General features: G+C 44.4%; 1 protein-coding gene across 5 annotated transcripts in view; it reads left to right on the top strand.

Annotated features, from left to right (window-relative positions):
• bahcc1b (BAH domain and coiled-coil containing 1b) overlaps positions 1 to 15,071 on the top strand; it is a 65,536-nt gene extending 50,465 nt beyond the window's left edge. For all 5 annotated transcript variants that reach the window (XM_051417737.1, XM_051417739.1, XM_051417736.1 and 2 more), the window contains 14 exons: positions 1,945 to 2,023; positions 2,171 to 2,354; positions 2,454 to 2,621; positions 3,983 to 4,150; positions 4,518 to 4,762; positions 6,762 to 6,933; positions 7,113 to 7,230; positions 7,809 to 7,884; positions 8,013 to 8,121; positions 8,214 to 8,330; positions 8,413 to 8,550; positions 9,167 to 10,620; positions 11,625 to 11,861; positions 12,414 to 15,071. In XM_051417737.1, coding sequence (XP_051273697.1) covers positions 1,945 to 2,023; positions 2,171 to 2,354; positions 2,454 to 2,621; positions 3,983 to 4,150; positions 4,518 to 4,762; positions 6,762 to 6,933; positions 7,113 to 7,230; positions 7,809 to 7,884; positions 8,013 to 8,121; positions 8,214 to 8,330; positions 8,413 to 8,550; positions 9,167 to 10,620; positions 11,625 to 11,861; positions 12,414 to 12,623 — 3,475 coding nt within the window. In that variant the 3' untranslated portion in view covers positions 12,624 to 15,071. The remainder of the gene's footprint in view (positions 1 to 1,944; positions 2,024 to 2,170; positions 2,355 to 2,453; positions 2,622 to 3,982; positions 4,151 to 4,517; positions 4,763 to 6,761; positions 6,934 to 7,112; positions 7,231 to 7,808; positions 7,885 to 8,012; positions 8,122 to 8,213; positions 8,331 to 8,412; positions 8,551 to 9,166; positions 10,621 to 11,624; positions 11,862 to 12,413) is intronic.
• Positions 15,072 to 15,331: the final 260 nt, after the last annotated feature.

Below are 15,331 nucleotides of genomic sequence, written 5' to 3'. Positions count from 1 at the left end.
GCCACAGGAGCATTAGTGAGCTCGGCCTCTGCTGTTGATCCATAAAGAAAGGGGTATGCTTGAAAGAAACTAGTTTGTACAATGTGTTATCCAACCACACCTTAACGCAGAAGTGTTTATGTCTGTTCTGAAAAGCAAACACTTGAAGGTGATGTGAATCGTTGAAATGGAGATAACAACGCACACTTTTGGACAGTCTCACCTTGAATGCATTTGTGGTGTTGCACTTGGTTGTACAAAAAGTGGTGTAAGTAGAGGGGTGAAAAATTTAAAAAAGATAGCTTGAGAGAGAAGTTTAAACCCTGCTTACATTCTCACCTGTGCTCATCTCACCAGTCGTCGCGCAAAGTGGGCATGATTTTCGGATTTCAGAAAGTTTAAAAAAAAATGTTGGTTGCAGCCAATAAACCTTTTTCACAGCAGCCATTTTGACATGATGTCGTAGGGTAAACACAGGTGTTACCAATTTCCATTTAGTGTAGCAGAGCCTTTCCAGTGAGCCAACATGCACAGTAACAGCACTCTGACTCTGTTTGACCTGAATGGAACAGAAACCTTAAATAGTATCATTGGTAACATCTGTGTTTACCCTTGTATTGCATGTCAAAATGGCTGCTGTGATAAAGGTCTATTCCGGCATCCAAAATGTGTAGGCAGAGTGGTTTCAGCTACGTTTCGACGATCTTAAAAGGGCTTTGTGTAACGCAAACACAGGACATACGGTTTGACTGACAGTTGGCAATCCAATTCATCAAAGGTGTTTAGTCCTTCATCAACAAAATTTTGAAAATTATACCTTTATGTACCTGGCTCATTCCTCACATGGTTGCCACAAAGTTGGAAGTACACACTATTGTCTAAAATATGATTGTTATGTGTAGGATTAAGATTTATTGCAACTAAGGGCCCTTGTCGCAACCACGAAAAACAGGCCAGACCAAAAGTATGCATGTATTTGAACACATCCTTTCTGGCCATATACTCAAATGTGCACTTACCATACTGTTGATGAGGACATGACATGAGGTAAACTTTGTGGCTTAGAAGCTCAGAGGGCTCAGAGGTGAACAGTCAGACACGTGGAATTGCAACAGAAAGATGTGGTCTGGATGGATGAACAAATATCATTCAGATTTCTTTTTTAGATGATTTTAGATATTTTTTCTCTCTACTCTCCTCTCGTCTTCTCTCATCTCGTCTCGTCTCGTCTTGTCTCCTCTCCTCTCCTCTCCTCTCCTCTCCTCTCCACCCCTGGGAGCGGAGATGCTGAGAGCCAAACCTTCCCTCTGTGGGAATATAGGATTCACCTGCCTCAGACACCAGCTGCTATCAGAGTGTGTGTGCAGTGTGTGTGCTGGCTGCCTGTGGTGTGAGAGAGCGTGCATACAATGAAGGAATGACAGAGAGAGGGAGAGAAAGAGAGGGAGAGAGAGAGAGAGGTAGGGAGGAGTAGTGTTCAATAGAGGTTAGTGTTTATCGATCGAGCCCTGAAGCTCCGGTCAACGGACAGACTCCCCCGAGACTGCTTCATCTCTCCCTCTGTCTCTTTCCCTTCCCCCTCAACTGCTCCCCCTCCCCTTGTCTCTCGTCTACTCTCCTTCACACCAGATAATTCTTATCCTTTCATGTGGTGAGTTTCATATTCGCACGGCCGCTGAATATTTCTGTGTTTGCCGTCAAACTGCGCAGACGGTCGGCAGTACCTGTCTCTTACCTCATCAAAGTTATGAGATGGAGAAGAAGAGTGGGAAGAGAGTTAGACAATGAATGGACCCGGCAGAGAGGGAGGTGAAACTAGAAAAGAGGAAAGCAGAGAGGCAGCGTTACAGAGAAAATCATCTTTGAAAGGAGAGAAATGTGTGATCAGATTGATTCTGTGATCTGTTTTTATATATGATGAATTCTCATTTAAGTGTTTCTCTGCTGTGTTTTTATGTTTTCCAGGGCCGGGCTGAATTTACTGGAAGAAAAAGCTAGGAAGAAAATGTCCAATCACGGCTTCAACAGCCTGAGCGCTGCACAGGTCGGTCCCTCTGCGGTCTCTGCTGGTTCATCCATACACACTGATAACTACTTCCTGCTGCTAATGTTTTTTTGTTTCTTTTCCTGGATATTTCAATTAGCAGAAATAAATTAATCAATAATTAGCTGTTCCGCTCCCTGTCTACAGATGAAAGCTCGCTGTAAGCACAGAGGTCAGTCCAGCACCCTGAGCTCGAGGCTGGCCAGGCGTGTAACCCAGCTGAAGCAGAAAGCTGCGGCCCAGCGTGGCGCACCAACAGGCATGCTGCACTGCAGAGGGACCCCTGGTGAGGAAGGCGCTTCGAAGAATCACTGCAGACAAGGAAGAAAAGGTGCGTGCAGAGAGAGAATATATGCACACACTTGTTGTCGATTAAGCAGCACCCTAAAACTAAACTAACTCAACTCCCACACTGCTGTTGATCCATCAGACCGCCACCAGGACTGGGCAACTGGTCAGACCATTCAGAGGAAGAGGGGTCGAAAACCCAAAGCGCTGATGGGCATCAACCCGAATAGAGCTCACCACAAGGACAGGCGGGCTTCTGAGAAACAGGAAGTTAGAGAAGAGAAGAGTGACAGCGAGAGCTCAGAGCGCGGTGAGTTACAGCACGGGTCACATACAAGGATTTTTGCAGTATGTAATCCTCCAGCCAATCAGCCTAACAAGGATCTTGCAGATGATGATTTGGCCATAAAGAATAAAAATTTTAAATGCCATCAAATCAATTCTATGGCCTTCTACTTAACCTGTTTTGTGTAAAAGAAATATTAAAGTGGACCACGAGTGCTGGTAAAAGATGTGTAATGCAGCTACAATGCCCCTATGTGCTTTGATAGCTAGGGTTCATAGGCTCTTACACATATGAGTCAAGCTGATTCGGCTGATGGCTCAAAGACCATCAACCAGACATTGTGAAATTTCGCTATGAGAGTATGTCTGTGTGCGTGTGTGTGTGCGTGTGTTTGTGTGTGTGTGTGTGTGTGTATCCGCGCACATGAAGCATCTGAGAGTGAGATGTCTGCCATCATCAGGGGGGCCTCCTCTCACTTCCCAGCTCGTCTGTCAAACCGTTAAAACCGTTAACGACTTGCCACAGGCATGCAACACAGCCACCCCTGCCCTCAACGCCAATGCAGTAACGTGAGCTCACTCTGGCCCCGTTCAGAATGTCACACCCCAGTCCTCCCCTCGCTTCTTCACCTCCTCAAAATCGTGAAAATTTCCTCATCGGAGGCTTGAGTCGAGAAGAAACAATGACACTGACTTTTAAGTGAATGCTTTACAAGAGACAGCGGTCTGATATGAAACTAACAAATCGCTAGAATCTGGCTGACCTTGTGGCCTTGATGGCATAAAGAAGTTGTGGTTGAATGCATATGTGTGTGTGTGTGTGTGTGTGTGTGTGTGTGTGTGTGTGTGTGTGTGTGTGTGTGTGTGTGTGTGTGTGTGTGCGTGCCAGTGTTTGTGTGTGACTGAGCCAAAGTGTTGACGAGAACGCCATGTAAGTGACAAGTGTGTCAGAGATGTGTCGACACCCGACACGACCCCCGCAGTCAGCGACACACAGCTGCCAATAACAATCTGTGTGTGTGTGTGTGTGTGTGTGTGTGTGTGTGTCCGAATTTGCGTGTGTGTGCATGCAGTAATGAGCATGTGTGTCAACATTTACCTTACCGACACTGCAGTTAGGGAAAAAGACGCGCGATATTGTGTAGCCATTCAGGCAACTTTGATCCATCAATGGTTACATTTCTCTGTTCGCTCATCTAACGTTTGTATTTACAACAATGTAAGTGTAGCCACAAGCTTGTGAACTGAACTGTAGATGCTAGAGGAATATTGAAAGCTTGCTGTCAATACATCTCATCAAGTGAGTGGCTGGCTTTAGTTAACAGTGTTTACATTTAGCTCACTTGAAGCTTTCTGACTGATCGTATTGATGTTGTGATTCCACAGAGGAGGAGGACGGTAGCTACGACAGTGAAGATGGAGTCGGTGACATCAAGATAAGCTCATCCTCTAAAGAAGCTCCTGCAAACCCTGCTGGGATTGTGCCTTTTTCATCGCAGTCCTCCAGGCTCCAAGCAAACCAGAAAGCCAGGAGTAAAAGACCGGGGCCTCACAGTAAGTCATGTCTTTATACATATGCTGTTGTCATATAAAAACTGTGCCTATTTTGTGATTTTCAGTTTTTGACAGGAAGTGAAGGATAACATGAATTGCTTGGGTTTAGAGAAATGTTGCAAAATCTAAAAGGATAAGCTCAGAAATGTGTGGTGGTTCAGCTAAAAACCACCACACATTTCAGGATGGAGGTTCAAGGTTAACAGTATTAAGTACCAGTCACATTATTTACTATTTTAGGGGATATTATGGATGGATGGATCTTTAATATAAACTAATATATTAATTAACCTCATATTAAACAATATCAGATATATATAGATATATCTGCCAGCTCTAATTTCCATGATGTCCCTTTCACCCTCAGGCATGGGGAGCATGTCCAGTACAGATCAGAGAAGAGCACCCAGAAGGCCGAGCCACTCAAACACAGAAAGGGGACGTCCGGACCACCAGGGGACTAAAAAAGTGTATCTGCCCAGCTGGGGTGTGTCATCAGTGGGCTGTAGCTTCGGTGACAGCCGAGGAAATCATGGAGCTCTGACAGATGCAAACAGGGCCAACAGGGAAGCTGTGAGAAGGAGCTCAGCAGGACAGGGTGCTCTGGGAAAGGTGAGACATTAGCAATATTTTGCTTTTGAAACTGACAATTATTCAACCAAGTAAATCCCTGACAGCAGTGATCACAGCTGATCACAGATCACTGTTATGTTACACCCTTACATTTGCATCTTACGTTTCCCTTCTGCTTCACTTCTGTTTAAATGATTTGGGGAAGTAGACCGAATTAAAATATCATGTTTCTGTCCCCCTTAATGCCTTTTTGAACTTTTTAAAAACTTCGTACAACTTCTACGCATGTGAATTATGTTTATCAGTCGCTCACGTGCTCCAGGAAAACTACACGTTTAGCCTAAAAAAAACATGCACAAAACGTATTCCACCAGTTGGAGCTAAACTTGGAAAATTGTCAATATTTGGGCTTAATATCATGGGCAGGAAGCTGTACAATTAAATGCTCTTCCAGAGTTCAACATCTATTAAAGGGGGACAGAATTTGTGCACTTTGCAGCTATTTTGTTTCCCCTCATCATTCACTAGTGCATGGGGAAGGGAACTGAGAAGGGAAAGCTGAGACGCAACTGCCAATTTTAGTGGTGCAATGGAAAGGTTACATACAATAAATCGCTGCTGTCAGAGAGTAGTAAGGAATGTAATTACGTTACTTTTGAAATAGGAGAATGAGCAAAAAGAGACATGCTGTAATGAACCTAACAGTGGTCAAGACAGGGGTTAGGTTCAGGCAGCGGCTGACTGGGAATGTGAGTATAAGAAGAAAGGTGACTAAGAGACAGTCACTCCCTTTGGACTTCTGATGCATGCATATAAAGGCTGAGAAGCGAGAAGGAAGGAGGAATTTGGAAAACCCTCAGTTCAAGTTCACTCCTTCCTTGTTAAAGTGAGCCACACCCAAAAAGTTTGAAAATCCCTAAGATTACAACTGACAGTACCTATCAATAACTTTGACTCTGTTAATGGGAGATGCTTAGCATCAGCCGAAATCAGTCACTCTGTCAAATGCACCATTTGTTCTTCTTATAGGTGTGTATTTGCATGCCTGCCTGCTGTGTTAACACACCGCCAGCCCGTTGTATTCGTGCAGGCAGCTGTTGGCAAGAAACCTGTATTCATTTTAATGAGAAGTACCCCGAGGTTGCTTTAGTCTTTGAGTCATTGTGAGGGAATGTCCAAAAACACATAACTCCAAACCAAACAGAGAAGTATAAAGATAATCATTGGCCATTACCCTACACACACCCATGGATGCCTGCATACACACACACACACACACACAGACACACACAAAAACACAAACAACAGCAGCACTAAAGGGAAATAATCACCCATGCCCTCTGGTGACAAAACTTCTGTCACTAAAATATATGGGCTTGTGATGTGGAAAACTCTCCAAGAGACAACACACACACACACACACACACACACACACACACGGTCTCCCAAGCACTGAATATTATGGTACCTTCTTTGGAAAGCCTAAATACAAGCAGAAACCTGTTGGGCAACCTGACTTTCCATCATCAGTCATCTGTCATCTTTGGATAGACTAGCCTAAACCGGTCTGGAGAAGGATAGTATCTGGTGTGTGTGTATGTGTGTGTGTGTGTGTGTGTGTGTGTGTGTGTGTGTGTGTGTGTGTGTGTCTGAAGGTGAGAATGTAAATTAGGGTTAAAGCTTCTATATAAGCAGGCATCCAATCCACCCTGTTGAAGTGTCCTTGGGCAATATGCTAAAGCTCTGCCAGTTCAAGAGCTGCAGTTATCACTGACTGTGACCTCTGACCTTTGAGTGAACAGTGGCAAGTGAGAAAGAAAAATCCTGCAGGCTTAATTGAAGTATCACATTACAAGAGGCGTTGCTGCCTGCGGCTGCTTTTTGCTGATGGATTCACCACATCAATCACATAGGACTGGAAAAGACTTGATTCAGTCACCTGCAGTTGCTGCTTACTGTTTATTAATTTGGGCATATAATGAAGTCATACCATATCCTGCTTTCTGCCCACTGATGTCATATCCTGTTTCCTGTCCAGGCCCAAGGCCACGCAGTGAGTCGGCTCCTGCAGAGCTTTGCAGCTGACGATGGCTTTCGGTTGGATGAGGAAAGCAGCTTCTCCGAGGGCGAGGAGGAGGAAGAGGAAGAGGAGGAGACGAAGGACAAAATGTTGATTCACCTCCCTCCCAACATGCCTTGCAGAATACCTGGTAGGCATAAACAGTGACACATCACTTATAATTGCACAAACACATGCAGTTTCATGTTGGATCTGTTTCGCACCCCTTTTCACTTCAAATAGCAATTACTCAACACTCAAAAATTATGTAATTCTACCCCCTTCATCTTCTTCATCCATCCGTCTTACTACCACGCCCTCCCTCCACAGCCCTGCCAAACTGTGTGTTGAGTAAAGAGATGTTGGTGGACGGGCTGAAGATCCTGATCTCTAAGGAAGATGAGCTGCTCTACGCTGCCTGTGTCCAAACGCTGGACTTGCCTGACATGTAAGGCCCTGCTTCTCACCACATATATAAACCTATAACAGACCTCCTCCGCTAAAAACTGAATACTCATTTATCAAATAAAACATTAACCTTCGAGGGAAAATAGCAGAGTGACCATTTCACACAGAAACTGACATTTATGACAATTTTTAAGGTCATCTATTGATCCTAAGATGGGAAGCATCAAAATCTGGGTGGATAACCACCTTGGCTAAACAACATCCTTGGGGAAACCCTGGAGTTAACTACTAAAAAGACATATTGCAACAAGAGTTTTGTCAGATTTACAAAAGAGTTGAAAACTTAGCTTAGCGCTAGTTAAATGCCTGGCAGCTATGAGAATCTTGACAAACAAGAAGGCTAGAAAATTACAAAGCCAAGACACACAGCAGTGGCAGCCAACACAGCTGCCAGTGAAAAAAACTGAGCAGCGCACGCTTTATTATTATCTTTTTTCAAAAGGCAACATTGAAATCTAAAAGTGAAAAACTGTGCTAAAATTATAACATACGTATTAAAAAAGGAATTTAATTTTTTTTATTCCCTGTCTCATATTTCCCTCTACTTTTTCCTCTTAGATTCAGTGTTGTCATCGAAGGGGAACGAGGGAATCGCCCCCGGATCTACTCGTTGGAACAACTTTTACAGGAAGCTGTGAGTTTCAGTCTTGATGCTCCATAGCATCTATCACATTTTACAGTTTTGTGTGTAGTTGTGTGGTGCTGAGTAGCTTTGACTGAGACTCCACATGCGTTATACAGAGAATTTTGTGATCTTTCCAGGTGTTAGACGTGCGGCCCCAGACTGAGGCCATCCTGACTGCGGGGACGCGAGTGTGTGCCTATTGGAGCGAGCGCTCCCGCTGTCTTTACCCTGGATACGTCCATCGAGGTGAGCGCGTCACACCGACAACCCCACTCTGCACACATACAATGGTATATTCCCAGCAACTCATGTCCACTGTCCTGTGTGTTGTGCTTTAGGTGGTCCTGGTGAGGAAGAGAAAGAGGGCAGTGTGATGGTGGAGTTTGATGATGGAGACAGAGGAAGGATCTCCCTCGCAAACATCAGACTTCTGCCCCCTGGGTACCAAATCCACTGTGAGTATGGCTTTAAAAAGAAGGGATGGAAAGAAGACAGACAGACAGAATAAATGAATAAAAACAAACTCTTCTCTGTCAGGTGCGGAACCCTCTCCAGCACTTCTGATCTCACCTGGTCGCCGCGGTCGACGAAGCTCCACTCAGGAGAAGAAAGACATACCCACAGAGAAACCAGCCAATGAGGACCAATCAGGGAGGCCCCAAGAGAAAAGACCAGGTAAGACATCCTTATTTTTAATAACTATTACACAGTCTTCTAATGTTTAAGAAAGAATGAAGTCTGAGGAATCCACTCATGGACTGACAAACACAGAAGCTTTAATATATGTTGTCAGAGAAGAACTGGTCTAACTAGTAAATACATTCACACACACAAGCACACAGCCCTTCAGGCCGTACTAAAATCCCCCAAACAAGGCCTCATTTACAGTTCTAACTGTTATCAGATACCACTGGTGCAGAAGAGAGCACTGAGTGGAGGTATATAAACGGAAATTGAAATTGTTTGCTGCCTATCATTTACCCTCTATATGGCTACATTAATCATGACTTTATGAAGTGTCATCTATGTGCTTTGTGTAGTCAAGCAACATACATGTAACTCATCACAATCTCAGGATGACAATAAAGGTGGAGGGAGAGACAGGTTTACCAGGTTTATTGTAGTTTGAGTAATGAACATGTCGTAACTTACCTGGCCAGGTGAAGATCAAAGAGATAAAGATATTAAGTTTCTCCAAAGCTCTCACTTCCTCAATTAATCTCAGTCTGCTCTTAAGACCTGTCAGTTCATATTGATTATAACTCCTCTCTGTTTCTGGATCCTTTTTCAGTTGGCAGACCGAAGAAAATCCACTCAGTGCCTAAGACTGCCAGCACACCAACATCAGTAACAGACACTGTAACCAAAGGCAACGCTTCCTTGTTGAACTGGTCCATGCCCAGGAAGAGACCACCAGTTGACTTCTTCCTCTTCAATGGGACCTACCGTAAGACCCAGAGGAGGATACGAGAGCGAGACTTGGGATTCTTTCACCGGCCCGCCTCCCACCCTCTAGCAAACCCAATGCCTATCAAAGGCATCTTTGGCTCCCCTTTTGAAGGTGACTCATTCAGTAGCATTGCCAACGGCTACTCTACCTTCGGAAGCTCTGGCGCCGGGCGACCGGTTACCACAGTAGCTTCCGTGGGGCTCCGGGAATCCTCGTCCTCTGCTTGCTCCTCAGCTGTCACCGCAGCAATGGCAGGTGGAAGCAGGAAGCCACTGAGCGAACGTGACAGGAAACAGTTCCTGGTGAAGCTTGACCATGAAGGAGTGACCTCTCCTAAAACAAAGAATGGCAAGGCCCTGCTTCGACTGGGGGGGAGTGGAGGAGGAGAGAGGAGCAGAGGAGCCAAGAGTCTCGCCTCCACTGGAGCACCGCTGCGATACATCCACCCTGCCATGCTGGTGAAGGATGGTAAGAAGAGGGGAGGGGAAAGAGAGAGCGCTGGGGCCCGTTCTGAGGCTATTCCAAAGGGCACTCCACCTCTAAGAAAGGATCTTCTGCCAGGAGGTCTTGGAGTCCAAGGGGGGGATTACAGTTTGGACTACCCGAGTGACTGCCCCAGCTCTTACTCTGAGCTGGACGAGGATGATGAGGATGATGGTCAAGATGCTGAAGCACGTAGAGGAAGTGCACCAGTCACGTCCCACCGTGGTGGTCGTTTTCTCTCTCGTCTCTCCGTCTGCTTCTCCTCATCATCCTCTTCTTCTTCCTCCTCCGGCTCAATCTCCTCCTCATCCCTCTGCTCCTCAGACAATGATTCCTCTTACTCCTCCGATGAAGAGTCCTCCTCTGTGCTGCTGCGCCGCGCACTGCTCCAGCAGGACAAACAGAAGCACAGGCAGAACATGACCTCCGACCTCCTGAGCTCTGACCCTACCACCTCCAGCTCGTCTCCCTCCGCCTCAGCCCCGGCTCATGGCTATGTGGCCAAAGCCAGCATGGCTGTCTCTGGGTCAAAGGTGAGAGCTGACAGAGCAGAAGACAGGAAGGAGCTCATGTCAAAAGGAAGTATGGTGGCTAACAGTAGCACAGCTAAGGCTCAGTTGAAGAGGAAAGAAGGAATTCCTAACAACCACCATCAGAGCCAAAGCAGTCCTGGGAGCCAGCAGCCTAAACCGGCCTCCAAGGACCCAACAACAGCTAAGAGACAGAGGATGTCTTCTCCGGAGCCTCTGCCCAACATGGCTCCCCTTCTGCCTGGACGCCAGCTCTGGAAATGGTCTGGCAACCCCACACAGGTAGGACACTTGGGGCTGTATTTGTTGTGTTGTTAGAGATGGCCAGTGGTGAATAATTTCTGAGTTCGTTGTTTGGTTTGTTTTTCCAACTTCTCTTTGTTTGTTGTAACCTTTCTGCTTGTCACACTGTACTGCAGAACTTGAGATCAGCTGTGATTTCTCACCACCAAATCCCATTACACTGAAATCCTGACTTAATCAGACAGTGTTTTCTTATAATCAGACTTTATTATCTTGGTTATATGGTTTCAAGATTATTGTCTTAGATATCAGTAACATATTTAGTCTCACAACTTAAGTAGGTTACTCACTGTTGTTGCAGTTCCTGCTGTGTCACACCTTACATACAGTGAATGTGATGATCAAATATGATCTCTCTTGGCATTGCTCTTTCTGCCTCAGACTTTGTACACATGGGTAACACTATAAGGCTTACTTGGTCTGGCTAATCTCCAAATTTGTTATCCAGATTATCAGAATCCTACAGTCACAATCCTGAGATAACAGAACAAAACAGTCTGAGCAACCGCTGCCACTCTCAGCTTCCATTCTGCCATGTTGTTTGCTTTGTAAACACGTGTTGTGCAGCTTATAAAGAAGCTGACCCTTTGGTGTGCACATGGCCCAACAAATAAAAATATGGAGCAGAAATATAGGTGTGTTACCCAGGTTATGATTACTGTGATTTCATTTCTACATGAGTTTCAGTGGTATTGCCTTTATCAGGGTGAAGAGTGAATTACTGGTGTGCCAGCAAACATACTACTGTAACTCAATAGGATCAGTGTTATGATGGGTGTTGGGCATCGAACACCTATTTTATGTCTAGAAGCAATTTTTTGGCTTTGAAAGACAAATTAAATCTCACCATACTTCAGTAGACTGGGTTTAGCAAAACAAACAAGAATCCTAATTAATTTCTGAAATGAGCCTGGTGGTGAAATAAACCCTCCACACTGAATAAATTGACTGAGAGTGCTATTTTTATTCTCTTTCCCTGACAGAGGAGAGGTCTGAAGGGTAAAGCCCGCAAGCTTTTCTACAAGGCCATCGTGCGGGGCAAGGAGACGGTGCGTGTCGGGGACTGTGCTGTGTTCCTGTCACCTGGCCGGCCCCAGCTGCCCTACGTGGGCAGAGTGGAGAGCCTCTGGGAGTCGTGGAGCTCCAGCATGGTGGTCAGGGTCAAGTGGTTCTACCACCCAGAGGAGACTCGCCTGGGGAAGCGACACCGCGATGGCAAGGTAAGGACTAGGGAGTGCAAGTAGAATTTCTAAAACGGGAATGGTCAAAGTAACAGTCCGTGACATTTTCATATAAGTATATTACCACTTTGCTTCCTTTTATTCCCTATTCCCATCTGGTATGAATGGTTGCACCGCCACTTAGTTTATGAAATTGTTACCATTTGCAGTTCTGAATACTCAGTGTAAGGTTGGTCTTTCCCAGGAAAAATCTCTGCTGCAGGGAAGTCATGCATTTTGCATTTCTGGCAACAGCAATAGTGGTTTGTTTGGAACAAATAGAAAAAGAGCTAAGTAGTTAACATGAGCAGCAACATTAGCCATGGCTGTGCAAACATAAAAGATCACCACTTGTAGAAACTCAAACTTCATCATGAGAAAATCCAGTCCAGTAAAACAAACGACAAAGACAAAGAAAGTATGTGTGGGAAGTACAGAATGAAAACCAACAATATTGCCAACAAAAACATGATGATCTTACCACTTACCATTTTGATTGTCAGATTTATTATCTTGCTGATTTATCAACCATTCTTCCCTTCTCTCTCCTAGAATGCCTTGTATCAGTCGAGCCATGAGGATGAGAATGATGTGCAGACTATCTCCCATCGCTGCCAGGTGGTCAGCAAGGCCGAGTATGATCATCTGGTGCTTGAACGTAAGCCCGGCAGCACGGTGAACGACCTGTTCTACCTAGCAGGAACATATGAACCGACCACAGGCCAGCTCATCAGCGCGGACGGCATGACCATTGTGTCCTAGCACCACCAGCTAGAGAGAAATCCAAATAATTGACCTGAAGTCTGGAGTTCACTGCTTCCAGGATGGTCCTTCAGAACAGAGCAGGGGACAGAGGGAAACCAAGACAAAGAGTTTGGGCTCTGCGTATTGATCTGTCCCTTGTAAGAGAAGGAGCTAGCCCACTGGATAAAGCCCGACAGTACTGGCACTTAGAGGAGTCTGGTTTGTTCTGGGGAAAAGTCTGATCCATGTCAGATTTAACTTGTGTATCAGATGTGGACTGAGGCTCCTTATTGCAGCGAGAGTCTACAGCCTTCCCTGTGGCTGGAATAACAGTGTCTCGTCACTGCGACAAGATTACTGCAACAAAAGAACAGGAACGAAGGACATGAGCACTTTGGAGTACGGTAGCTTGGAAATGCTATGGAGGAAAGGGTGGCGGACTTGGCTTTCTGAAAAACAGACTGGCTCAGAGAGCGGGAGAGACTGTATGGGAAGGAGAGACTTACTGTAAACCACACTGGTTTGGAGGATTTTAATGGTCTTATACTGGTAGTTTGACATGATCCCAACATGACTGGGAGATCCCCAACAGGACCAAAAAACACTGTAGTTCGGACTTTGTGTGTAAATGCGTGTGTGTGTGTGTGTGTGTGTGTTTTCAGAGTGGCTGTGTAGACCCTGTTTGGCATTTAATGAGCTCTAAGTAAATAGTGCGTTAGCGTGTGTTTGTACTGTGTGTGTGGTCATGCACGTGTACACCTGTGCTCATCAAGAAAAGATGACGTCATGACACGCCGTCGGTATGTCTCTTTAACACTCTGAATATTAATCTGTCCAGTTCCTAATGTGCAGAAATGATTGCTTCTCCTGTCAAGCCATACACGTCAATACCTCTCTCTCGTATCCTCCTATTCAGGTGCGAAGACACATGTACAGGTTGTTGGATTGTTTATGTGAATGGTGCGAGCATGTTGGGGTGCGTGCGTATGTGTGCCTGAGTGAGTGTGTGTGTGTGTGTGTGTGTGTGCTTTGTACAGCATTATGTATAATATAACATGTTGTAAATAGTATACATATATATTTGTTCTTGTTTTTTTGTTGTTTTCTTTTGCAGAGATTATTTTATTTAGATTTTTTTAGGGTGTGTGTGGGTGGGTTTGGGAGGGTCTGACAGAGGGAGGAGGATGGGTTAGTTTCCTTCACTCTCAATGCACTGAACAGGATTGGAGGTTTGGATTTGGGGTCAAACTGTACAACTGATGTGAAGACTTTGTGGTTGTAAGCCCTGCTTTAGGCGAAGGGTGAATATGTTGAAAGGGTGTTTGGGAAATGTTTTTATAAGGAAATCAGAAAAAGGCTCTTTTTAAACATCTTTTTTTCTCTTTATTTTAATCTGTTGGGTTTTGAATGTGCATTTCCTGTTGGGAGCTTTTTTGAAAAACAAATACTGGAAAAGAAACTGAGTTTCTGCTGTTCTCTGATCCTAAAAGAATCTAGTTCTTCTTTATCTATTTTAGCCTGTATTCCTATATAAAATGTAGATATTTATCTGGCATCAAAAAGAAACATACCAAAGCACCTGTGAGTTTACGCTTCGCCGCATTAGAAGAAAACAATTTTATGAAAAAGACAAAAAAACGTTCAATCAAATCTGAATCCGGGACCCCTGCAATCACCGAGGTATTTTAAGTAGAGTTCCTCTCGTTGTCTGCTCGTGTTCATCCAGCGTTGCTATGACAGTCTCTGAGAAACGTTGCAGCAACAATGTCTGCACACTGCCCAGCTGATGCACTTGAGGTCTCTATGGCAACCAGAATGGCATCACGTGACTGTGAAGGACAATCAGAGCCAATCAATGGGACAATGTTGAGAGACAAAAAAAACAAGATAAGGATCAAATCACAAATTATGCTTCTTGTCACTTTTATTCCTGCTTTGCCAAAAATGTCTCTGTGTGTTTTATCTTTGCTTGTTTTCCTCGTTTACCATTGTCTTACTGTTTATGCAAGCCTGTAATGACTGTTTGTTGTCAGTGTATAGGATGTACAGGGGGGAAGAACGTGAATGCCTTTTTCTTTTTCTAAGACATTGACTGACTTTTAACAACAATGTTGCTGTTACACTGCAAAGCAAAAGCTTTAAAAGTAATCTAATGTGAAACTCAGTTTTAAAATATTACTTTTATGGGTCTTTAATTGAATTTTTTTTAAAGCTGTATTTTCTTTAAGAAACACTGGATTCAGTTCTAACCATCACATTTTGACAGAAGCCACATCATTGTGTTTTTTTAGACCCACTGGAACTTGCTTTGTACGGTTGAGATAGCCTACTAAAATATATTATGTAATTTCAGTCATTCTTTGGAAATATGACTTAAATATTTCCTCATGTACAAAAGGAAAAATTTATTTATCTTAATTTTATTGCCTTTTTGTGTTTCATTAAAAAGATTCTTACAAAAAAAAACATCTTCATTGTTTTTTTCCCCCTTTTCTGCTGGGTGTGAGTCTGCTGAATACCGCCTTGTGTTCATCAATGCCGATCATTTGTCTGCTGTAGGAAAATGGACCACAGAAGAAAGCGTGGAAGAATGAGAAGAGGAAGAAAAAAAAGAAAACCACGAGTGGAGGAAGCAATTTGAAACTGTACCTGTAGCCGATAGAGGGGGAAGAATGGGGAGAGAAAGGGAAACTGTATCTGGCAGTGTTTCATGGGAGACGACGGGC

This window comes from Dicentrarchus labrax, unplaced genomic scaffold (assembly GCF_905237075.1).
Source record: "Dicentrarchus labrax unplaced genomic scaffold, dlabrax2021, whole genome shotgun sequence".
NCBI lineage: Eukaryota > Metazoa > Chordata > Actinopteri > Moronidae > Dicentrarchus > Dicentrarchus labrax.
The sequence above is the reverse complement of the archived record's forward strand: the minus strand, read 5'-3'. Positions and strand labels throughout refer to the sequence as shown.